Below are 25,743 nucleotides of genomic sequence, written 5' to 3'. Positions count from 1 at the left end.
TGAAGTCGAAAGAATAATTGAGCTAAACTGGACTTAAACACTCATAGCTGATTGCATTAGCACTGCACTGATTGTCCGCTGTGATTTGTGGGCGTAATTTGTTGCTACAATGCTCCAGAAATGTCGGTGGAGAATGAAATGTCGGTGGAGAATGAAAACATCAGCACAGTCAGGGGCTGCTATAAATCTAGTTGGCAAACGAGGTTCTCCATCTGAGGGTCTCGGAGATTGTCGCGGTGACCGCTACATGATTCATTCCCAACATAGTTTCCCCTTTCATTAGGTGGTTCGATAACAGGTCCCCATTTAGAGTTTACAAGACGATCTGGCCCTGTGCAGGTTAGGAACAACAGGTCTGTTTTCATCTCTGGTTATCGATCACTGGCGCATATTACCAGCACTAATCCAATTAGCTGGTTTTTGCTTGCAAGGCAGGACTGTGAGCTCTGAGCTCTATTCAGCAATTTCTCTTCAGGATGCTGAAGCCTGCTGGAGTCAGATCTGTAAAAAGGGAGGCGTGACAGAAAGTAGATGGGATTAATAACATGTGCGTGTGTGTCTTTTGAACAGGTAGAAGTAGAGAAGTAGTCACGGAGCCTACAGCGCCACCATGAGGTCGGAGGCCTGGCTGCTGTCCCTCACCCTTCTGCAGGTGGCGGGAGCCGGCTTCCCTGAGGACAGCGAGCCTATCAGTATTTCACATGGCAACTGTGAGTACCTCACCCACTCACTCACTCACTCACTCACCCACTCACCCACTCACTCACTCACCCACTCACCCACTCACTCACCCACTCACCCACTCACTCACCCACTCCACTCACTCACCCACTCACTCACTCACTCACTCACTCACTCACCCACTCACTCCCCCACTCACTCACTCACTCACTCACTCACTCACTCACTCACTCACTCGCTCACTCACTCGCTCACTCATCAGTAGTCCATATGTCATAATCTAGCCATGCACACAGAGACATAGATACTGTATTACAGTTTTTCTCGATCGTTTTGATACCTGTGTCAACTCTGACATCACATTCTCAAAACGGTTAACACCTGTGTCTGAACAAAAGCACTCTGGACAAAATGACACATTTTGCTTGCAAAAGGCTGTTACTCTCTCAAAACACTTAAAAGATGCAGCAAAAGCAAATCTTGCCTTCAAATACTACAACTTGTTGCCAATTCAAAAACACTCTTTAATCAATCATTACACACTGGGCAACAAAATGCAAAATCTAGTTCTCAAAATGAGCAGAATGTCTGTTTCATTACTTTCTCATTTTTCTGGTATCAGAAAAAAACTCTGAAAAGACCAAATGTACTGAATAAAAAAACAAATTATTCATTCCTCCCAAGATGTAACTGTCATTGACATGTAAGACATACAGCAAACACCTAGCAAGATACTGTAAATTTCATTGAACTACAACTTTCATCAAAATAGACATACAGTAAAGACCTTTTGTACTGTTTTCTCCACCAAATAGGCAATACAGTACTTTGTCTAAATGTGCATTAGATCCATACTTGCAAATAGCAACACAGAACAGACATCTCTTATGTAGAATGAATGATTGCTGATTGAAGAATTGTGCAAAGGAGTTTCACACAGGTGTATCAGAAATTCAGACTTATACCACCTGTGAAAATATGTTTTCCTTTTGTTTAGCATGGGAAAACCAATAGTTTTTTGAATGACACCTGTGTTAACTGTTTTGCAAAGGGGTGAACCCAATGAAAATGAAAATGTGCTGTGCAAAGAAAGTAGTCATGAAGACCAAGTGGGTTCTAGTTTACTTAAGCAGGTAAAAGCAATCGAGAAAAACTGTAATACACACTCCTACAGTAGTCCCAGGACCTAGGGGCCTATAAAGTAAAACACTCCTACAATTTCCATGGAGTCCATGTCACTTTATTGTTTTCTCAGACCTTCCTCTCCATCTCAAGTTCATATAGTGTACATCATACCTTACACTCCTGCCTTATTTCTAATTGTCTGTTGTTCCTCATCTCTTTCTCCTTCTTTGGCTCTTATGCCTTCTCCTCCCTCTCTTTAGCGCTCTCCACTATGCTCTCCTTATGCTTTCATCTCTCGTTCCCTCCCTCCCTCCCTCCCTGTCTGTCTCGCTCTCTCCCTCGTCTCCTCTTGCCGTCTCTCTTCCTCAGCTCTTTTCACACACACACACACACACACACACACACACACACACACACACACACACACACACACACACACACACACACACACACACGGGCCCTCTGCTTCTGGAATTTGAAATGTAATTTGGTGCTCAGGGAAGCACAGTAAAAATGAACTTAAAATGGTATTTCAAATTGACTTTCCCACATCAAAGGGTAATCCTTTCTATTTTCTGTCACAGCTCTGAGGCTTCTCTGTGCAAGACAGTATTCAATATGACTTAGATGAATGTGTGAAAACATATATGCGTCATGCTCATTTCATTTACTGATTCTTTTTTCAATGCCTGTCAAAATCAACCTTTCCCAGTGAGCTGATGTAATCTAACATCAAGCGAGGCATTAGCAGTTTGCTTTCCTTTGTCATTCTCTTTTTAAAATACTGATATTTGACTGTCCTCTTGTTATTTTTAGATACAAAGCAATATCCTGCATTTGTGGGCCATAAACCAGGCAAAAACAACACGCAACGACATAAACTGGACATTCAACTGATCGTTACTTTGAACCGGACCCTTTACATCGCTGCAAGGTTAGTTTCTCTTCCTGTCTCCAGGCATGCTGGGTAGTTAGTCTAAAATATGAGTCAGCAAATGGAAGCACTTAACTATTTAAGCAGTCATTTGCTGTGCAAGAAACAATGATGAAATGTCATCAGCTGAAAATGAACAAGGTCCAAGTGCACTTTGGAGGAAAAATGTGATTGAGAGTCCAAAATCCAATAATCACCATTCTGTGAAATCCATTTTCATATTATTTTATATGATTTTATAATTAATATGTTATTATTTTGCACTACCTCATATTATTTCATATTATTTGATCAAATCTGTGGACATGTCAGATAGACCTTGTTAATTCTTGGATGACGATGTGAGTAAGCTGAATGAAGCTGAGTAAAAAGAGACACAGCTCAATGTGCGCCGTCCTCAGAGGTGGATTAGTTTGTGATATTGCCAGAGATTGGTTGTGATCAGTCACACGAAGACGAGGAATGGGAGAGGGTGAGAGATGAGAAGATGGATGGAAAGCTATAGGACACAATCCTGGTGAGAGGAAAGAGTGAGGAGAGATTGAGTCTGAGAGGGAGAGAGGGAGCTAGAGAAGGGGAGAGCAATCAGAAACATTTTGTCATTCTCCATTCATCGCCCAACCCACAGCGTTGGAGCTGCCACTGGATTCCATCATTTGGCTCATCTGCTCTGATTGGCTGCTTAGCATGCTGTTCCCCTCCGCTCACTGACTCCGTTCCAGTTTGGCTAGTTTAACGTGTAACTCGGGGGGTAATTAGGCTGAGGAAGCATCACATTTTCTCCGATGCCTCTGGTCACATGATGACCTTGACACTGTCTGATTGGTCTATGGAGCAGTGAAGATGAGCAGTTCCAGCCGTGGTCCCTGGAGCCCTGACCAGCATCCAGAGCTTTGAGGAGGGGGCAGTGAGATAGGGAGGGGGTGGGGTGGGTGCGGAGGGCTTGGCCTATTGGAGACATACAGGATGGAGCTTAGTCCAGAGGGAGCAAGCTTAGGCTGGAGGGGTGCTGATTTGGATGCTGTATGCACGCTTGCAGAGGGAGTGTGTAATTCTCTTCACATCTGTGCAGAGAGTAGATGGTAATTATGAGCTGTCTCCACAATTTGTTGATTTAATGAAGAGTATCTGTGAGTTGAATGACAGATATGTAAGTATCAAATAGGATTTTTCATAGTGAAAATAACAATCCACGATAAAGTTAAACCTTCAGCATATTAAGTGCAGCAGAGACAGAAAGAAAGAGAGAGAGAGAGAATACTTCCACATTAGCATATTGCCCGTTTATAATCCAGGGTGTCTCTAATCATCTGTAATGCTAATTGCATCCCCGAAAAACTGGCTCTGTGTTAATTATGAATTTAGGTCATGTTTTTAGTGGCTTGTTTTGGTTCTTTTCTCCAGAATGTCCCTTGTGTGTTATGTTATCCTGTATTAATTCTGTGTTTTTGAGGTTTGGTAGTTCATATTCATTTTACCAGCCTAGTTGGGTGTTGCTGTTATTGTCAAAACGCTGTGTACGTGAGACCGAATCTCTCAAAATGAGTCAGGTGAACGCACACACACACACACACACACACACACACACACACATGCTGTACACACGGACAGTTTTAGAAACCCTGGCAGCTGGTAGCTGTGGCTCATCCATTTGACCACCATCTTCATTCCCCCAGAGCCAGGGCTGGTGCTGGTGGGGTGGGGTGGGGTGGGGTGGGAGGAGGGTGGTGTTGGTGGCTGCTAATAAAGAGTGGGATGATATGGGTTGGGGGATCATGCGGACTCCTCAGCTCTGGAGTGTATGGACAGACGTCGCCACGTCTGTGGTTGCATTTCATTTGTATATATCCCCCTCTGCTGTGTTGTCTTTCCCTCTCTCCTCCACTCTTCCTCTCTCTCTCTCTTTCCCCTCTCTCTCTCTCCCCCTCACTCTCTCTCTCTCCCATCATGCCTGAGTGGACTGGGCCAGTGTGTGGCGAGTGGGGCAGACTGTGGCAGGAGCAGTGGGCAGAGGTGGATCAGACAGGCTGGCTTAAGTAGAGTTAAGCTCTCCCCTTGTGCCAACCTCCAGCTTGCAACACCCAGGCCGCAGTGCCAGCTAGTGCTAGCAGCTCTCACCCCAGCATCGCACAGCAGTGCATTCCTCTGCCCTGGCAACGGCAACCCATCCATACCATTTCCCACAATCCAGCTCTGCATGGCGGGCTAGAGATAAAAAAGCCTTGTCAAATAGTGATAATATCACAAATAACAAAGACTAATGACACCCTTGCTGAAAATAATAGTGCTAATGTGTTCCTTAGAAGTAAGGCTAGTAATTCCGATTCCTAGTGAATAGAAAATAAGTGAACAGACAAGTGGGGAAGTTGGAATATGCTCGTCAAGCGCATGGGTAGATGTCTCCGTGTGCCGAGGGAGAGCTGAGATTTACAAACACACGAGAGAGCTGGCGGGAGAGAGCAGTGCGTAATAAGAGATAAATAAAGGAGTGTGGAGATAAATGAGAGATCCGTGGGGAAGGAGCTTTGGGGCGGTTTCTCCGGAGGCCACATGAGTCGCAATTATTCTGTCAGCTCTGAAATCCCGTTAAAGCTTCGTTAATGATGCGGATTACATTTCCTGTGCCTCCTATTCGGGCCACTATCCACACTCTACCCCCCAACGGTGTTTTGTGAGTGCGCGTCATTCAATGTGTCTGTGTGCGTCTCTGTGTGTGTCACTTGTCTATCACTTTGTGTATTCCTGCATGCATGAGTGTGTGTGAGTGTGTGTGTGTGTGTGTGTGTGTGTGTGTGTGTGTGTGTGTGTGTGTGTGTGTGTGTGTGTGTGTGTGTGTTTATTCCTTTTTTGTGAAGGGTTCCCATACAAAATGTAAATGAGCGTACTCTTTGGAATGAGGAGAGAGCAGGAACAAGGGCAGAGACAGGGGCTAGCGGCAGGATTAGCATCCCCCATGGCCGGGTGCCCACTGCGGGCCCTTATCATGCCATTCATCCCTCGCTGGGCTCCTCTCTCTCTCCCTCGGCTGCACTGGACACAGAGCCTGGGTCTGGGGGAGCCAAACAATGTGGCAGAGTTGGGGGGCCCTCACCCACACATGATCTAGTCTTGAGGAGGGTTAGTGGGGGAGTGTTGGGGTTCGGGGAGGGGGTACCCCCATTTGGTGACAGGTAGGTGTGGACTGCATACTAATCTGGCCCTCCCTCCCTGCCGTCCCCAGGAGGAATTGTCCTACAAAAGAGCCACCAGATGGACGCCACTGGCCTGAGCTTGCCCACGGAAGAAATGGGGTGTTATGAAAACGACATTCTTTTACAACAAAGCCCCCTTCTTCTCCTACGCCCCCCATGAAGCCCCACTCCCCTCCCACACTCCAAACTCTGGCTCTCACCTCCTCTCGCCGGAGCCTCTGTACCCGCCTGGGGCTCCACTGAGCCGGGCCACTCTGGCGTGGAGGTGCTGGACTCGCGGGGGGATGGGAGGCCAGACGATGTGGAGCGACGGCAGGGCTAAAAGTATCACTCTGGTTTATTTGCTCACGGTGCCAGAGGAAGCCCCCAGGCCTCTTTGTTTGCTTAAGCAGAGCTCTGATTTGTTCAATCGGACAAAACAAAGTTGTAGTTTGGGGGGTGGGGTGGTCAGGGGGAGCTCTGAGCTAAGAGTAACAGCGGTAGGCGGATTGCGAGCGCTGGGGAGTTTGACCGGAGCTGTGAGGGGTTAGCGCTGGGCTGTCAGGACAGGCATGCGGAGGCGTGGCGCGCTGACGCGAGCACAGGTGCAAGCCGCTGTTTACCCAGGCCGGCTCCTCCACATTGTTCTGTCAGGATGTTTGTGTTATGCATCGATTGGCCGCATCTTATCTCTGGACTGGTTGTCGCTCCGAATGAATGCGGGATTGTCTGAGTTTGGGGAAAATAAAACACAGGTCTCAGTGGCGTGTGAACCGACACAGAGCAGAGACATGCTGTGTGCTGTGCAAATTCAGTTGAGCTACATCTTGAGCTACTGACACGGTTTTTAACTCGGCGACATGAGACTGCTCTTACCCAAAACACACTTATCTAGTGTATATCTCAAAACAACTCGGCAAAACCCAAGGACCATCACACGATAGAAATGCCTCTTATTCTGACTCTTTCTGTTGCTTTCTGCTCTAAATCTACGGATAAGGATGTGTTTTTTTTTACTCATTTAAGCTCGCGGTCATTTCTCCTTTTCTCATTTTCTCTCTCATTCTTTTAAATTAGCCTGGCACAGTTTGATAAGTGTTTGTAGTCTCAGTACCAGTAGTGTGGCAGCATCAGAATCAGCCAGAGGCAGTAAGCTGAACCTCTCTTACACAAAATCCAGTCGAGACTTAGGAATAGCCTACATTGCAGACATATTACAGATACATTATGCAATCGCCTTTAGCTCTGAAACTTTTTGCAACCCTCTGAATTTGAACTCCGTGGTTTTAATTAGCTGTGTAGCTGTATAGAGCCATGATGGCATATTTCTCCATTTTAGCCAACTCAGATTAACAAAGAGCTAAGCTAATATTACATTCGGAACAGCCACAAAAGCTCAGCAAGAGATTGGCTGATGCACAAATTTAAGGATCACTCTCTTTCACCCTCCCTATTCCCTTATTTTGATTAATTACCCAATTTTGGCTGCAGCTCTGATAACATAATTCTGAAGTGTTTGGGTTGTCTGTGTGTGCCTGTGCGACCCTGGGTAAACCTACATAAGTGGATTCAATTGCTGAAATTGCTGCTCATCCTCAGCATTATTACATTTGGCTAATGGAAGCATGGAGGATGTGAGCAGGTTATGAGCCTTAATTAAAACAACGTTCCGACGATGGATCGGAGGCACACTGATTAAAAGCAAAACACGAGTCACAGTCTTAAACAAATAAAAGAATGAGCTGTTTTTTCTGCACAAGCTCTGGTTGCTGCCTCTGTAAACAGACTGGGGTTTGTGAACAATGTTTCTCTTTGGTGCGTTCAGGGGCACCCACATGCCTGTAACCTCTTGAGTTTATGTGGACCATATGTTAGGAGGAAACCTGCATACAACTTAGAACACATGAGTCTTGTCTGTGTTTTAATGAGTGTTAGTATAGATTTCCTGTGCTTGAACACCCTGCTTAATTGAGCTGAACAGCGCAGAATGACTTGGCACTAAATGCCCCCCGTCCGAGCAACCTTTTACAGAGAACAAAGATGCCTTTGTCCAAAAGCCAGGCCACTTAAAACCTTTGTTGACTGTTTCTGTCTAACGGGCAGTGGCAGTGCACTGTGTTGCGTTCCCCTGGCATGTCAAGAGCAGGCTGTGTTGGACAAGCCCCAACACGTCAGTTATGTTTTCTCTTGTATTCTGAGGACCGCGCGGCACCTAACAAAGCCCATTCTGTCTCTGGTGTGTCTCCTGCAGGGATCACATATACACAGTGGACATCGACACAGCCAACAGCGAAGAGATCTTTTTCAGCAAGGTGAGTGCTCACGTCCGCCCCTACCCACGCCTCCCCCTTCCCCCATACGCTCGTGATCTGCCATTGCCTCTGATTACCTGGAAGCCACGCAACCACCACCCCCCCAGACACACACACACACGAGCCCCACCCTCTATCCAGTAAGATCTGGCCGCAGACACATTGCACAGTGACCCTGCTAAGCTCATCATCCTATCAGGACTCAAGTGCCATGCGTCATCTTCCTTCAAAAGCACAACAGAGAAAGAGGCTGGAGATTTATGCGTAGGCTACTGGATATGGAACCGGCCCTCAGCCTTCCGTTTCCTGTCCTGTCCTGTCCTGCCTCTGCAGAGGACAATCGAGAGCGGACGAGGAGACGGACAACAGGAAGGACGCACAGATTAAGGATCAGAAATCACTGACGCAGCGAACGCTGCCCAGGCCCTACACCACTTCAGTACACATATTTGCTGTGGAAATGGCACCAGTGGCATGGCATGATCAGTAATGCAACGTAATTCAATCTCTCTGACACATGTCGACATGAATAAAGCTCACTGTGTGAGCTCCCCGCTTTCTGAAGAAAAGCCATGAATTATGAATGATAACAGAAATAATAAGATAAAGCAGCTTGAAAAACAGACATCCTGAAAGCATGAAGATATGTTGGATTGAAATGAAATCCAGTCCTGTCTGATATGAGTGCTTTTGTCAATGAGCGTTCCCCATTCAGAATACTCTTCAGTCCTGGGCCTTAATCCTTACCTGGGACGTCTGCCCAGAGAGTATATTATCATACACCAGTGCAAGTAGATTTATGATCTATCCCTGTAGCATGCCAGTGTTTGAAGCCTGCCTGTGAATGTGTAAACATTACAACTGCACCAACACGTCATACACAGATGAACAGAGTTCAACATGCATACAGAGAAGTAGAGTTATCATGGAACATGTAACATGTGTGTGAGCTCCTGTTGTACACAATGTGAGAGGCAGAACACACACACACACACACACACACACACACACACACACACACTGGTGAATGGCAGTTAAATGGCTGAGCTTTGAGGTTGATGACATTTGAGGGGGCTGTGGGGAGGCAAGGCTGTATCTCAGTCCAGCACTCCCCGCTGGAGCTGGGCCCGTACAGCACATCCATATTGATCCAGCATCCATCTCCTCCCCACAGAAGCTGACCTGGAAGTCCAGGCAGGCGGACGTGGACACCTGTCGGATGAAAGGGAAGCACAAGGTATTCTGGGAAGTTTGTTTTTAATTCACTGTGACATCTGCCATGTTTCAACATAGCTTTGCCATTTTGAAAAAGTGACAATTTCATTTCAGTGTGTACTGCTTCTATTCAGGAATGATTGAATTATTTAGAGGAGAGATTATTTTCGGCCCATGGAAATAACATGCTTAAAAATTGAAAGCGCTCTAACCTTACTGCAGTGGTGTAATGCATTGTGGGAATGTAAACACGTAATGGATGCGTAGAATATTAAGGAGGTGTTGCCATCGGGGGAGTTGGGGGAGGGGAGAACTAGGGTAATCTTTTGGGGATTAGGGAGCACATGCACGCTGTACACTGTTTGTTTACGACCAGCCTCGGCTCTCACACAGGAGCATAGTGCTTTTGAATGTGTCAACTTTCTTCTGTTCAATACCAATTGTCTGATGATATTTATAACGAAGATGACACAAGGTTAGTATAAGTATATATACTTTTTTGATCCCGTGAGGGAAATTTGGTCTCTGCATTTAAAGTGAATTAGTAAAACACACTCAGCACACAATACACACACAGTGAGGTGAAGCACACACTAATCCCGGCGCAGTGAGCTGCCTGCTTCAACGGCGGCGCTCGGGGAGCAGTGAGGGGTTCGGTGCCTTGCTCAAGGGCACTTCAGCTGCGGCCCACTGGTCGGGGCTCGAACCGGCAACCCTCCGGCTACAAGTCCAGAGTGCTAACCAGTGGGCCACGGCTGCACCAACTTTTGCAAGTTTATGCGATGACTTTCCAAATTTACTGTAGATTACCATCAAGCATGGGAGGTGGTAAACATATCTGAAACTGTAGCCAAGTGTTTTTATAGAGTCACCGTCGTTCAAAAATGCTGTGCGTAAAATCTCTGAAGAAGACTAAGTGGCTTTCTTTCTTTCTGTGCTTCAAAGGATGAATGCCACAATTTCATCAAGGTGCTCCTGCAGCAGAACGAGGACACGCTGTTTGTGTGCGGAACCAATGCATTCAACCCTGCCTGTCGCACCTACACGGTAAACGCACACACACACACAAACATACATACATGCATACACACACACACACACACACACACACACAGTATCACCTCCACCTGACGTAAACGCTCAGCTTTCCATCCCAACGCCTGTTTCCAACACACACACACACACACACACACAGACACAAACACACAGAGACATAACTTCATAGTTGACCCGTCTCATTCTGGGATGTGTGAAACATGCGGAACACAAACAGTGTGCGCGTTACACACCGTGTCCTAAAGAAAGAAGCGCAGCTCCAGTGACGAGCACTGATGGATCGACTTGTCAGCTGCTCCATGCTTGATTGAGCCTGCAGGTGTGCCGCCAATGTTTTCTCTCCAAACACAGCGCTCAGCCCAGGTCAGGCAAGCACACAGGCCCAATTAGCAGAGCGGCCTGTCCTGATGTTGCTGAGGAAGGATGGGAATGTTTTCTCTCATGACAGGCCTTTGCTGTGGTTTTGGAAACTCAACAGGGAGGAAATAAGAGGCCTAGTTCTGTGGGGGGGGGGGGGCAGACCGATACTGCCATTGTGTGGAAGAAATCCTTTGACACACGCTTGATTTCTGGGGAGACAAGCTTTTCTGCAAAAGATGTAATTCTCCTTTTTCAGTGTCAGGGCTTTTCTCTTCCCTCATATTTTTCCTCATTCATCTTCCATTCTAATGTGACCATTGGGAGTGTTTGTGATGTGAGATAATGGAAGACTTTCAAAGATTAACTGAGACATCCTTTTTTGAGGTCTGAGAGGTTATTTAGATATGTAGTTATTCTAAAGAAAGTCACCTTCACTTCTTTCCCCAATATAATGTTTGTGAATAAAACCTTAGCATGCACCTTACATTCATATATAGAGATAACTCAGCCAGTAATCATTCTCATAAAATAAAAAGCGAGGAAGAATCAAGAGCATCATTATTGTGGCTAGATTTCTGTGCAGAGCCATGTCTCTCCAGCACAAAGGGGGGAAGAGCAGAGCCCAGCCCTCTGGAGCATGAAGTGAGACGGGCGGGTTAGTAAAAATAGCCCTGAGGTCCACCTTGGAGACCCCATTCACCAGCAGTTCATTCCCAGCGGCCTCCTCCACCTCACTGTCCCCCAGGACGCCGTCACACCCAGGGGCAGCAGCAGCCTCACCTGACGGGAGGAGGCAGAACATGTGCTCCGTCCCCATCCGGCTGTCACAGCGCTGCTCTCTCTCCCCAGGCAAAACCTGCCTTCCTCAAGATCACCTGCATCGCTTCCATCTTTTCATTTCATAGTCAATGTTTTTATTCGTCCACATGTGTTTCGCTCTGGCCAGTGTCCCAGTTCTCGCTCCATCCATCTGAGGCTACTCTTTATCACTGTCCTTCTCTTTGTCCGGCTCTTTCCGGCACACTTGGCTAGTGCAGTGTAGCGTCCAGCCTTTTGTGTCTCTTCCTGCTCGTCCATTGTGCTCCTCCTGTGCCACACCCCGGATCCCTCCATTCCTCAGAGGAGGGCAGGGGGGTGCTTCTGTGGCCAGCAAGCTGAGCCCCTGCCCAGCATTAATCAGCACTGCTGCAGAGAGGCGCACAAATGTTCCTGTCGGCAGCAAGCAACACCCCTCATACTCGACACACACGCGGACACACATGCGTACACACGCACACACACCATCTGTGGTCAGAAGGCCTCAGTTCACTGCAGGCACATGAGTTTCCCCTTGAGGGCTTTGCACACACACACACACACACACACACAGAAGTTTCAGACAAACACACACACAACCATGACAGAAACTTTCATAACCTCATACACAATTACAAGCTTAGGCACATGAAGACAGACACACACAACATATGCTCACACAGAGACACACACACACACTCTGCCACATATAAACACAGACAGCCTTGGTAGCTCGGGGGCAAGCTCCCTTGAGCCATGCAGGGCTTTGTGCATTACTACCCCACCCCACTACATATACAGATGGTATGAATAACATCACCTGTTGTTGGGTGGAGGGTATAATTGCATGTGCATATGTGTGTGAGTGCTAGTCACATTTGGAAAGGCTGCGAAGACATAGGTCCCTTCTGGATCTGCCCTTTCCAACATTACTGTGGTTTTAAACACACTTGAAATGTGTGTGCATGTGCTTGTGCGTGCACGTGTGTGTGTGTGTGTGTGTGTGAGTGTGTGAGTTTGTATACTAATGTGAGATTATTACAGATTGTTTGTGCATAGGCTCTTGGATGTATCCAATCACATGATCAGACCCTTTGTCTGGCGAAATGGAAAGTGTCCCCCAAATCCATGGCACAGTCCAGTCCCAAGTCCAGTGTAGTTCAGAAAGCTTTGAGTCAGTGCAGACGTCTGAGGGGTTCAGCCCAGGATGGGGCCGAGCAGGGGAGTGTCTCTGGCAGGGGAGCTGGGACGCTGGCTCAGCCTCATACATCTCCTGATTGTGTGAGAGCGTCTCTTTCCTCCCATTCTGCCTGAAGAATAGAGACATGACAGGGAGCCAGACCGGTGATGGTGGGAGAGGGGCGGAGAGGGGGTCAGGGGTCATCACCGTGGTGAAATGAACAGCAAGATGTGGTCCGTCCCTAACAGCAGGAGAGGGGAGCACCATCATGTCTCAACTCCAGAGCTGTTACAGACTGACCTCATGGTCAGGCTGCCGTCTGCAGTTTACTGTCTGGAGTTTCAAAACTCTCTCCCCATGATATGACACCGTAGATAGTCATCATAATGTGTTACTGATATACTATATGTAATAAATAATGTAAGAATTGTTCTTTTCAAATGCACTAATGCGTAATATCACAATGCATAAAAATGCATAATTGTACTATTATGATGCAATGCTGAGGTGGATCATTTTTACTTTGCATGTTGAAGAGCATTCAGAAGCTGTGCGTGACCTTTGTTATGGGCAGATGAGAACTGTTGCCGTGGCAGTGGAAATAGAAGACAAAATGACCTGTTTAGAAGCCAGAAAGGGTGGTGCAAGCACATATACTTCTTGGCAAGCAGTGGTCTTTGTCAACGCAGAGAAGAAAATAAATACAAACCTTAAAATAACTCCCTCTGAATATAATTACCCTGTGTTGCGACCTCCCAGAAAAGGGTCCAGGCTGGGAGGCTCTTGGACTTCAGTGCAGTCCAGCAACAATGCCACAGCATTCATTTCACACCCAAATTGACTGGTCATGTCGGTAACCACACAAGTTTCATAGACTCTTAGAAAAAATGTTTTTTTTAGGGTAAAAAAATGTTTGAGCAGAAGGTGATGCTATCTGTTTTAAAGGGATTAAGTAACTAACTAACAAAAGCAAGCCTTTCTCAGCAGCAGAAAGCGGTGATTAGTGATTATTTATGCTAGATATGTTATTTGTGCTGCTGATTTGTTTGGGTTTTTTTTAACAGGCTGGGGTACTTGAGGTACAGATGACCTTTAAGATAATATATTTATGGCTATGTTTCCTCTTGACCAATAACAAGAGTTGTTTCTCACATTGATTGATGAAGTGCATGTCAACATGGTTTAACATGCTTTTTCTTTGCTGTTTTAAAATGGAACATAATTTATTTTCAAGTCCCATAATTCCTTGCTTCATAACAGACCATAAGCCCAAATAGTGTGTTTAAATCTCTTCTTTCTCTCTCCCTCTCTCTAGATGGATGCACTGGATGTCCTTGGGGAGGAGATTAGTGGGATGGCACGCTGCCCTTATGATGCCAAGCATGCCAACGTTGCCTTGTTTGCTGGTGAGTCACTGCCCGTGCCAACAAACCATAATGTCCCATGCCAATAAGAAAAGATGTGCCAATGCACAAACTGAAAACTTTGTCTATCAATGATCTCTCTTGAGGTTTAGCTGTCAGTCTCATGTTCCACTTGCCCTAGAGGGTTGCGTGTCCTGAAGGTGTTCAAATTGTACAGGATTTGAAGAGTTTGTTAACTTGACCCTGTCAGTGCCATTCTTCATGGTGGTGTAGACCTCAAGCTTTGCTTCAAGCCCGATTAACAGATGTAACTGTGTGACACCACAGTCTTTGTAAATCCATGGTTTGCATTCCTTGGGCACCAGTATCCAGGACGTCACCGGCTAAACTTGGAGACGGCAGACAGGGCCAGAGGGCTGAAGGGTCAGACTGAGTTGCTGCTGTTGTGAGGAACAGTCGGGCCATTCCTTGCCTCGGGGAATACTCTGCCCACTTTGGACAGCAGACATGAAGCTATTGTGGAAGTGTAGATGGCTGACAAAACACATTCACACACTCACACACACAGTCCCACACAAACATACACACATTGTCACAGTTTTTCCCAAAATATGGGCCGCAAAAATAAATGGGAGATGGAAAAGCCGTGTGAGTCACAGTGTTTTGCTGGAGCCATGGGAGGAGCTCTTCCAGTCTATCCACTCCTTCTCACAGGGGCCCCCACTTGCTCTCACTCAGCAAAGCACTCAAGCACTGCTCTGCATTTGCTTATTTATTGAGATGGCCCTTTGAATACAAGTAGATCTACGTGGGAGCAGGTGTGCTCAACTCTAGTTAAGCTGGGTCTTGGGGTTTGCCATTTGATTATCAGTCCCACAAAGAGTGAGAGGCAAAGACCTAGAGGAGGAATCACCAGACAGAAATGTTCTGTTTCCACTGAGAGGGGCCTAGTTGCTGAAGCTGGTTTCCTCAGCAAGCCTGGTTTTCTGTGTGTGCAACCCCCTATTTTGCGTTCTGGCTTGGGACAGCCTCTCTCATATACACAATCCCTGTGCTTTGGAAGATGTGAGCGTGTGTGTGTGTGTGTACTCTACATGATCACTCAGCTTTGGAACATCTGATGAGTGTGGTGTGTGTGCTCCGAGCGCTGGTTGATGTGGTGAGCTGGTTTTCATTTCTCTCCATCCCATGCAGATGGAAAGCTTTACTCGGCCACAGTAACGGACTTTCTGGCCATCGACGCTGTCATCTATCGTAGCCTGGGAGACAGTCCAACACTGCGCACTGTCAAACATGACTCCAAATGGCTGAAAGGTGAGCAACGGGGATGCCTGCACTTGCGCGCGCACACACACACACACACACACACACACACATACACACATACAGATATACATACAGAAACACACACACATATACATTCAGACACACAGAGACACATACAGTACACACAGACAGACACACACACACACACACACACACACACATACACACATACAGATATACATACAGAAACACACACACATATACATTCAGACACACAGAGACACATACAGTACACACAGACAGACACACACAATACACACACACACACATATATATTCTGTAATAGCACATATTTCATATCAGTAAATCAAGTCATTGATCAACAGTCTAGAGGGCTCAGGGGAAGGACATTTTATGGCAAGGATCCAGATGGAAGCACAAGTGCAGATATGATGTTATGTGTAGCCAATATGTATGAGGCAAGACAGACATGTTTCACATTTAAACGACTTGATTAGAAATGTAAAGGCAAGTACAAGAACACCGCAAACAAGATGCACCAACATGTAGGGAATCTCTCTCGCAGCAACAATAGGCCTTGGCTCACACCCTAGCTTTCATACACACAGAGGAAAGCTCAGGTCCACTGCAACTGAAGGCCAAGGAAGCTGTCCCCTCAGCCACATGCTGGCATCTTCTGCAGTGCTTAGCACACGAGAGCCTTTACTTTGTCTCCAGTTTCATCTGTTTCTCTTTCCAACTCGCCGATATATTGAAAATGTTTCTGTTTCGATTGTTCTCACCCATGTGGGCAGGATGCTCACATCTAAACAGTGGGCCGATTTCATCTGAATGTGAATTAAGTTCTGGGCCAATTTGTTTTTAGTGTTGTGAACCGTGTAGGCAAAAAAATTAGGCAGTGTGAATAACCCTAAAGCAGTAAATTACTAGCTTTTTAACTAACCAACAGTAAACAAACTTTGTGTAAAAGGGCGCTATTTGAATCAAATGTGAGCTGTGCAGTGCAATTGTATCAGTTGTGACCCAGCTGTCACCTCTCTACAGAGCCCTACTTCGTCCAGGCTGTGGATTATGGGGACTTCATCTACTTCTTCTTCCGAGAAATTGCTATGGAGTACAACAGCATGGGAAAGGTACGGTTCGCCAGACTTCTGTTGGCTCGCAACACTGATTTAGGGTAGAGTCACTTCCTACTTCCTACTTAAGCCCAGAAGCAGGATACTCTTGGGAAAGCAAACAGGAAGTGGGTGTATCAAATGTCTGAAAGGTTGGTCAGGAAGACATAAATTGGCAACCCCTTTTCAAAACAGAAAAAATAGAGTCAGGATGTGGCTGCTAAAATTAGTCTAAAAGACCCCGAAGCTGTCTGGATTCTCAATTGGAAAGCTAAATATGTCCCTGATCACCCCACTTTTCTGGTTCCCTGGTATTCGGTCTTTCTTGTAAGTGTTCAGTACCAAGGAATCAGGTAGAAGAGCAGCAATGCAAATGAAAAGAGTAAATAGCACGGTATCCTCATATGGCTCTCAAGGTTAATGTGCTTTTAAAGCTCTGAGTGCACATTATGGGAGGACAGTTACATTACGCAGACAGACAGGAGGGGTGCGTGCCCCATCATTACGGACTGCTCTTTGGTACCACTGCTGTGTAACTCCATTACAGGGGTCATGCCTGCTTTGGCTTAAACTGCTATCAGTATAATTTGATGTCAACACAGCTCTCATACACACATAGGGTCAGCAAAGATGTTCTACCAGCTGTATGGCAACAGGATAAAAACAAAAAGAACGTTTTGTATTCCTCAGGAATACTTCCACTTAAGTTAAATTAAAATGTCACTTGTTAGCACGATGGATAACTGCAAATAATGTTATCCATGTTATTACTCATGTTAAGACATGAGTGTGAGTGAGAGTCGAATTTAATGTAAGTAAAATACAGTGATGCAAATGTGTCTGCTCTCCCCCAACCTCCCCCCTAGGTGGTGTTTCCCCGCGTGGCAAGGGTCTGTAAGAATGACCGCGGCGGCTCTCAGCGCGTGCTGGAGAAGCAATGGACGTCTTTCCTGAAGACGCGACTCAACTGCTCCATCCCCGGGGATTCACACTTTTATTTCAACATCCTACAGGCTGTCACCAATGTCATCCACGTCAGCGGGCGTGACGTTGTCATGGCAACCTTCTCTACTCCATACAACAGGTTAGGAATGGGGGCCATCCTTTGCCGTGCTCTGTGCTTGTGTTGGGCGGGTTGTGCGTATAGAGGATGGCAATTTGTGTACGAGTAGTACACTGACTGTATTGATGTGTATGTTGATGTATACGTCTGTGAGTATGTGTTTTGATGTGTGTGGGGGTGTATTCTCCGCTTGCTCTAGTCTTTAGCTCTGTGTGTAAGCTAGAATACATTTGTCTCTCTCTTACCCTTTCCCTCAGCCTCTGTTTCACAGCTCTACGTTACTGCTGTGGGAATGAGTGCTTGTGTGTTAAAGCTCATTTTTATTTTAATTATAATTAACGGAGCAGGAAGAGCAGCCATACACTGCCGTCCTCTCCTTTTATGGAGCTTTAAGGAGATAAGACAATTGCTTGTGACAGTGCAATTGAGCCTGGTTAATAGGCATTAAAATCAGTCAAGCGGATTCCAATTTTTCCACGGGAATTTCAATAAGGGTGATTCTCTTCATCAGGAGCGGGATGTGTGTGTGTGTGTGTGTGTGTGTGTGTGTGTGTGTGTGTGTGTGTGTGGGGGGGTCGTTATGAGAACCACAGCAGCTGTGGCCGGTCCGTTTGACTGTGGGCCGGTGCAGAGTCATCCTGACAACATGACTTGTGTCTGGCAGCAATGGAGTGTGTCGGCTGGCGGGCTGATTGAACTGATTTAGTGCAGAATGGCACGTCTGTGGGCTCATATAGGAGGGTCCCTGTGCAGGCCTCATTAATTTACTCAGTGCAGCTGGAATGGTGAAGAGAGAGAGAGTGAGAGAGAGAGAGAGAGAGAGAGAGAGAGCGAGAAACACAGAGAAGGAAGAAAGAAGAGAGAAGAGAGGACACAGAGAAGGGAAGAAAAGAAGGGGAGGGAGAGGAAGGAAACGGAGGATGAGGTTAGATGAAATGAGAGGTGAAAGGAGTGAAAGTGGATGAGGGCTGGAGGCTGGGCTGTGAGAGGAGTGTTTGTGTGCCTCTGTGCACATCCACTCCACTCCGACTCAGTGCAGCTGGTGGGGCACCTGTTAGCACCAGCACAACAGACACACACACAGACAGAGCACTGGTGTTAGCAAACAGTTGAACATTGAACTAACAGAATTAAAGCCTCTTCTGTCATATGTGTGTGTGTGTGTGTGTGTGTGTTCTCTCTCTAGCATCCCTGGCTCGGCTGTGTGTGTGTACGACATGGCAGATGTGACGGCGGCCTTCTCAGGCCGCTTCAAAGAGCAGAAGTCCCCCGACTCCACCTGGACCCCTGTCCCTGAGGAGAAGGTGCCCAAGCCCAGGTATGCATAAGCAAGAACGGCCTCTTCACACACTCCCCATCGCCAGCCTCCCCCAAAACAGACACACACACACACACACACACACACAGAACACCACCCACACAGATCAGCAAAGGAAAGCGCACGCTCTCTGCTCCAGATGGCAGACTAATTTTACAAATGCAGTACGCCACCCCTGATCAATCTCGGCAGCCGTCCCCTGCATCGCCCCCACCCCCCCACTAATTATCTCATAAGTGATGCTCCCACGTTTTTACATCCTGAAAACAGCCATTTAAGGAAGCGCAGTGCGTGGCATCGCTCTAGTGTGCCCACCGCACGCTCCGCTCCATATGTCTCCCTCTGATGCCGAGAGCAACAGGATATCAGCGCCCAGCCATTAGCACCAATTACATGTTTGTGTGAATGAGGGTCAGGTGTTAATAAGAGCCAAAGCACAGAGCTGGTGTAGCGAATCTTTTTATTACATTTTTAATTCTTTGAAAAGGTTGCAGTAGACTGGAGAGACAGGAGCCTGGTCTCGGTCTGGTGAATTGAGTGTAATCTTAATGGTTTCATGTATGCCTGCCCTGCCGTTCAAATTATTTGCTTTGCTGTCATATACCTTTTGTATTTGGATAGAAGCGTCTGCTAAATGACTACATGTAAATGTAAAAAAGATGTAAATGTACTGGACTTGAGACGCTTTCCTTCCTAACCATTTTTCCTTCTGTTTTGGGACTTTCAGACCTGGCTTTTGTGCTGGCACGCCGGTGATGGAGAGGTACAAGGTGTCCAATGAGTTTCCTGATGACACTCTGAATTTCATCAAGATGCACCCTCTGATGGACGAAGCTGTGGCCTCCATTGGACACAGACCCTGGTTTCTCAAAACTATGGTCCGGTGAGTAGACTAATGTATTCCAGAATGTGGCAACCATCCTAATGGATAGCAGATCAGAATTGCAGAATTTTAAATATGCCGCATTAGCGAGGAAACTAAATAGCTCAGGCCACAGCTGTGGTTGGTTATTAATCTAAGGCTTTCTGACAATAAGCTATAGAAATTCATCTGCATTTGAGAATAGCAAAGTAAGCCAAAGATATGTTCTTTTTTACGTCTAGTAGGTAGAATAATGCATGTCTTTTAGTGAACGAGTAGATACACGTAGCTCCCTTTGTCCTTTGTGTCTGCCGGTCTGTACTCAAAGTCATTCGGTCTGATTAAATGGAAGCCGCAATGTAAAACAGACAGTGAGCCCAGCAGGCTGCAGCGTCGTGGCTGGAAATAGCAGTGTGTTGGATCAGGGCTTTGTAGTCCGGTGCTCCGTCTCATACTGCCTATGCAGGGCACTTGTGTGACTCAGGAAGTCGGCTGGAAAGGAGATCCGTAAGAAGACGTTTATCTCAGACATGGCCCAGAGGAAGATGTTTGAATTTGCGCGACCCCCTCCTCCTCCTCCTCCGCCTCCTCCTCTCCTCTGTCTACTTCTTTTCCTCAAACAAATTAGAACAATGGAGTCCATTTTCAAACAGGACAGGAATAGGCCGCTGCAGGCGAAAGCAGTTAGCGGAGATGCGCCTCATCCCTCGCTGCTGCCTCCGGATCTCGTCCTGGTTTCAAACGGGAGCAGGAGCGGAGAGAGACCCCTGAGCTAGCTTTGCTCGCGTGAAGTTTGCATCAAGCTTAGCTACAGTCGCAGCTCCAAATCCTTCCATTCGCCACAGGCCCAGTCACCTTTGTTTCTTCTCCTCTGTTCAGGCGTATAAGCATCATGCACAGACAAGTGATTGATGCCACATTCTGTTGGGTGCTGGTATTTTTAGCCTGCTTCTTCTGAAGGATTAAGTCTCTTTAACCAACTGAAAGACTTTAGGGGACTCCCCAAACATGAAAAGAACTCCAGAATAATTTATTTGTCTCTTTTTTTAATCCTATTGATTTTAATTACCTTGACAGTGTATTTGCATACCGCTCCGCAAATTGTGCATACATTTGATTAAGGCTAAGATTTCCATGGTAATTGGATCTCTGGTTGCCTGATAATATTCTAATTCCTCCTTGCATGTGCAGGCGAACAGTCAGGCAGCTGTTCAGTTCTGGGAAAATGAGCAAAAGACTTAATTATGAGACTCCCACTGCTCCTGTGCTCTTTCTTCTCCCTTTCTCATCCCCCTTGCTTGTTCTCTCTCTCTCTCTCTCTCTCTCTCCTTCTCCCTTTTTTCCCTCTCTCATTTGCCTTTACTCCGTTCTCTCGTGTGCAGGTATCGGCTGACGCGCATCGCTGTAGACAGCGCAGCTGGCCCATACGGGAATCATACAGTGGTGTTCCTGGGCTCCGAGCGAGGGATCATCCTCAAGTTCCTGGCTAAGTTGACCAACGGCCTCCTCAACGACAGCCTGTTCCTGGAAGAGCTCAATGTCTACAACCCTGACAAGTTAGTATCCCATTATCCCCTATCACTGGCTCTTTACCTCACCTGCCCTCTCTCTCTCTCTCTCCCCTCTCTCTCTCTCCCTCCCTCCCTCCCTCCTTCTCTCTCTGACTTTCTCAGTGTCTCCATCTCATTCAGTCTTCTCTGATTAAGTGCACCTGATGAAGCACTCTCTATTGTTCTGTCTCTCTCCCCTCTGCCTCTGCCTCTTCACTTGTCTCCATCTTGTGTCCTTCCTCTGATTCTCAGTGCGTGTGTGCCAGTGTCTCCTGCAGTATGTGTCCCTCTTTCCGTCCCTCCTCATGTCTTTGTCCTCCCCTCCCGTCTGTAGCCCCTGCTGTCCCCCACTCACTCATCTGGTTGCAGCTGGAGCAGCAGCAAGCCAGTGCTCTGTCATTTTCCCTGAGTTTTATCAGGTTTCAGCCACACGACCATTTGTGGTCAGGAGCTAATGAAAGAGCGAGCACAGCTCCCTCGACCGCACAGCGCTGCACTTCCAAACGCCTGCATGATTAAAGAAAACACACAAAGATCCTGTGTGTGTGTGTGTGTGTCTGTGTCTGTGTCTGTGTCTGTGTCTGTGTGTGTGTGTGTGTGTGTGTGTGTGTGTGCGCCAAAATCACCCTAAGATGATCTTGCTCTTTCTTTGAATCTATCCAAAACCAGCTGGAGATGATACATGATTCCTCACGTCCTACTTTCATTTCTCTCTCTCTCTCTCTCTCTCTCTCTCATTTTCCTCTCTGTCTATCTCTCTCTCTCCTTCCCTTTCTTCAGCCATGATGTGACTCCCCAAAGCATAGCCTGAATTAATGTCCTTTCATACAAATGTATGAGCCATGGTTTTGGGGTTGGACACATTGAGTCAAACCCACTAGAGGCAAGCTCTGCTCGGGCAAATATTTAGAGTGGAGGTGTGTGTGTGTGTGTGTGTGTGTGTGTGTGTGCATCTGTGTGCGTGCGTGTGCATGCGTGCGTGTGTGTGTACGTGTGTGTCAGAGAGAGGGCAAGCCAGTGACCAGAGGGCTTTTAAAATGAAAGGGGATGCAGGGTCAGCTGCTGGTTGGACATCACGCATCTGAAGGACGAGACCACACACAACACACAACACACACACACACACACACACACACACAAAACAAACAAACACACAAGGCTTGCTCTGGCATCTGGCCATATGGCTTTAGTGGTTAGTGTAAGTGACTTTACTGGGAAGGATCAGTGCTGTCCAGAGGAGTGCCCACTGTGCATTGTGGAGGGTAGATAGACTCTAAGCCTTAATTGAGTGCTTTTAATGCCGTATGGGTAGCCCGCCTCTGCCCACACACACACACCCACACACCCACACACACACACACACACACACACACACACACACACACGCATAGCCTCTCTCCCCTGCTTAGCTGTTTGCTGCTGCTGAATCAAGATTAAGGTTTATTTTATTTGTCCCCTCACCAGTTGCTGGGGAGGTCTTCTGTGCTCTTTACTGAGTGGGTGTTCATGACTGCAGCGCTGCAGTGCAGTGTGACTTGGCCACCTTGTCATCAGGACTGCCCCATAGAGCCAAATCCTGTGCCTTTGCCACCTTTATGGAAGCAAAATGTCATCACACTTCTGAAAATTTGAATCTCACAACATGTGATGAAGTCACACTAAAAAGTGCTATGCCATGGGCAGTGCATTGCTTGTAGTTATTCTCTTTGGGATGGGGACTATTTTGGATTTGACTGTTGAGTTGGTCAGAGCTGGCCGCGTGTAAGCGTCGTGTGACCCTCGTGTGTGTGTCCCTGCAGGTGCAGCGTTGACGGCGTGGAGGACAAGCGCATCATCAGCATGCAGATCGACAGCAGCAGCCACTCTCTGTTCGTGGCCTTCACCTCCTGCGTGGTCAAGGTGCCGCTCTCACGCTGCCAACGCCACGGGAAGTGCAAGAAGTACGTCTGACACGGTCACCCCCCCCCCTGCACTCGCTCTTTTCCTCCATCTCCTCCATCTCCATCCATCTGTCCCTCCCTCAGCTCTCCTGCCTCCTCTCATCTCCCCCTGCCCTCCTGTGCCCTCCTCCCCCTGCCAGAGCAGTGCTGCTTGTGTGTTCAATCCATCAATGGAACAACAATCAGCATCTCAATCATCATTAACATCGGCAGTGTTGCTCTTGGGAGCTGAACTCAATCGGCTCTATGAATAGATCTCTCTCAGGCCTATAGGTTACAGTCAGGGTGTGTTGTGGCTGGTCCCAGATCAGTTTCTAAAGGCTGTCTCTTGCAGTGATTGTGTCAAGTATTTCATCATGTTTGAGCCACAGCTTATTTCAGGTTTCAGCCTTCATGTTTTTTTCTTCAATATGTTTCGTTTTTTATGAGCAAGCTGTTTTACCGGCAAACATCTGTTGGAATGTGGTGTTGATGCGAGTAAACGATGGGACCCAGTCATGTGTGGTAGGACCAGACACATTTGCGCTCCAGAGTTACTGTACAGCAGCTCTGATGTTTGAGGTCACAACAGATACTCCAGCTTTGGCACCATGCTCACATGTTATCTTCTCTCTCTCTCTCTCCTCTAGATCATGCATCGCCTCCAGGGATCCATACTGTGGATGGGTATCAGAGGGAGCGTGCAAGCCATTGATGCTCAACACAAAGTGAGTTTCTTTCTCCTCATGTGTCTCTCCTCTTTCTCTCCTAGTGGCCCTAGTCATAACCCAAACCAGCTTTGTGTGTGTGTATGTGTGTGTGTGTGTGTGTGTGTGTGTGTGTGTGTGTGTGTGTGTGTGTGTGTGTGTGTGTGTGTGTGTGTGTGCGTGTGCATGCGTGTGCATTTAAGCTTATTATCCAATTGTGGTTCATTTTCATCTCTTCATGTGGACAGTCTAAGGGAAAAACTATTGACATCAAATAAATTAAATGTGTGTATGTGGGTGTGTGAGTGGGACTGAGTATTTTGTGTAAACATGTGTTTGTATACTGTATGTGACACACAAACTGTACGTGTTTGAAAACTCAGAGAGGGGGTAAAGTCGAGAATTGAGGGAAAAAATAGCAAATGAGCTCATCAGAGCTCAGAGTAGCCACATTCTCACTGTGGTGTGTGTGTGTGTGTGTGTCTGTTTGTCTATGTGTCTGTGTGTGAGTTTGGTTGAGTGAGTGTGATCAGGGGGGCGATGTGGAAGGCAGGGGCCATGCATGCCATTTTATTCCTGTCCTGTTATTATGTGGTGTGGGGAGGAGCACTGGAGTTTCCACTCTGGAAATTGAGCAGACAGAGGCATTAGCAGGCCAGATGAGCTCACCCCTCCGCTGCTCCACGCCGCTTTAAAGGCACTGAGGAGGGGATTACTGGTGATCCGCTGGGCCGCCCGCCACACTCGCACATACACACATCACTCAGGCCAGAGAGAGAGACGGAGAGAGAGAGAGAGAGATGATGATGGCCATCTTTGCCTTGTCACGTTTCTAGTTTCACTTGTTGTCCATATGTTTGCGCTCTTGTCTCCTTCCCTCTGTTTTTGCTACCATTACTCTCTCTCTCTCTCTCTCTCTTTTCTCATTATTCGCTCTCTCTTTCAATCGCTCTCATTCTCTCACTCTCTCTGTTTCTCTCACTCTCTCATTTTTCACTCTGTCCCTTCCCCCTCGATCCATCCTCCATCTGTGGCTTAGGATGATCAGCTCTCCCTCTAGAGATGCCTGCTATAATGCCTAAAACAGCAACCCCCCACCACACACACACACACTCTCACACACACACTCTCACACACACACACTCTCTCACACACACACACACACACACACACACACATACACACAGTTCAGTCACACTCTCCATGTCACACAAAGAGACCATGCTCAATCACACTGAAGATAGACAAACAACAAATGCACAGCCCCAAACACAGACAGAAACACACAACACACCTTTATATCTAGAGGAATACGGTATACACTGGACACACACATACAGACACAAACTGACTCCCACTCACACAAGCTGAAGTACATGCAGTACACTTGTGTGTGCTTAGAGCCTCACACACACATTCTCTGAGGCACAAACATACAAATGTCAAAGAGTTGACTGATGAATTTACACATCCATACACACACACACACACACACACATGCTAAGAGACACACACACAGGCTCAAATTGCCTTTTTCCAGACTCTTAGTTGGTCAGGAGTGAGAGTTTCTAATCTCTCCTCACATTACTCCCTCTCTCATTAGCACACAACACAGCTCAGTCTTGTACTGTTTCTCCACAACTCAAACACTATGTTCAGAAAAAAGATTGTGTGTGTGTGTGTGTGTGTGTGTGTCGTGTGTGCGCATGTGTGTGTGTGTGTGTGTATCT

General features: G+C 47.0%; 1 protein-coding gene across 7 annotated transcripts in view; it reads left to right on the top strand.

Moving 5' to 3' along the window:
• Positions 1-25,743, top strand: part of sema6a (sema domain, transmembrane domain (TM), and cytoplasmic domain, (semaphorin) 6A) — a 72,790-nt gene that overhangs the window by 28,656 nt on the left and 18,391 nt on the right. For 5 of the 7 annotated variants that reach the window (XM_048243095.1, XM_048243094.1, XM_048243093.1 and 2 more), the window contains exons 2-15: positions 571-710; positions 2,623-2,740; positions 8,162-8,222; positions 9,397-9,459; positions 10,383-10,484; positions 14,144-14,234; positions 15,387-15,506; positions 16,524-16,612; positions 17,461-17,678; positions 18,844-18,975; positions 19,703-19,858; positions 21,220-21,393; positions 23,187-23,327; positions 23,957-24,034. In XM_048243095.1, the coding sequence (XP_048099052.1) occupies positions 611-710; positions 2,623-2,740; positions 8,162-8,222; positions 9,397-9,459; positions 10,383-10,484; positions 14,144-14,234; positions 15,387-15,506; positions 16,524-16,612; positions 17,461-17,678; positions 18,844-18,975; positions 19,703-19,858; positions 21,220-21,393; positions 23,187-23,327; positions 23,957-24,034 (1,643 nt within the window). In that variant the 5' untranslated portion in view covers positions 571-610. The remainder of the gene's footprint in view (positions 1-570; positions 711-2,622; positions 2,741-8,161; positions 8,223-9,396; positions 9,460-10,382; positions 10,485-14,143; positions 14,235-15,386; positions 15,507-16,523; positions 16,613-17,460; positions 17,679-18,843; positions 18,976-19,702; positions 19,859-21,219; positions 21,394-23,186; positions 23,328-23,956; positions 24,035-25,743) is intronic. The other 2 variants (XM_048243089.1, XM_048243091.1) reach the window with 1 other exon arrangement.

Source organism: Alosa alosa, chromosome 5, assembly GCF_017589495.1.
Source record: "Alosa alosa isolate M-15738 ecotype Scorff River chromosome 5, AALO_Geno_1.1, whole genome shotgun sequence".
Taxonomy (NCBI): domain Eukaryota; kingdom Metazoa; phylum Chordata; class Actinopteri; order Clupeiformes; family Clupeidae; genus Alosa; species Alosa alosa.
The sequence above is the reverse complement of the archived record's forward strand: the minus strand, read 5'-3'. Positions and strand labels throughout refer to the sequence as shown.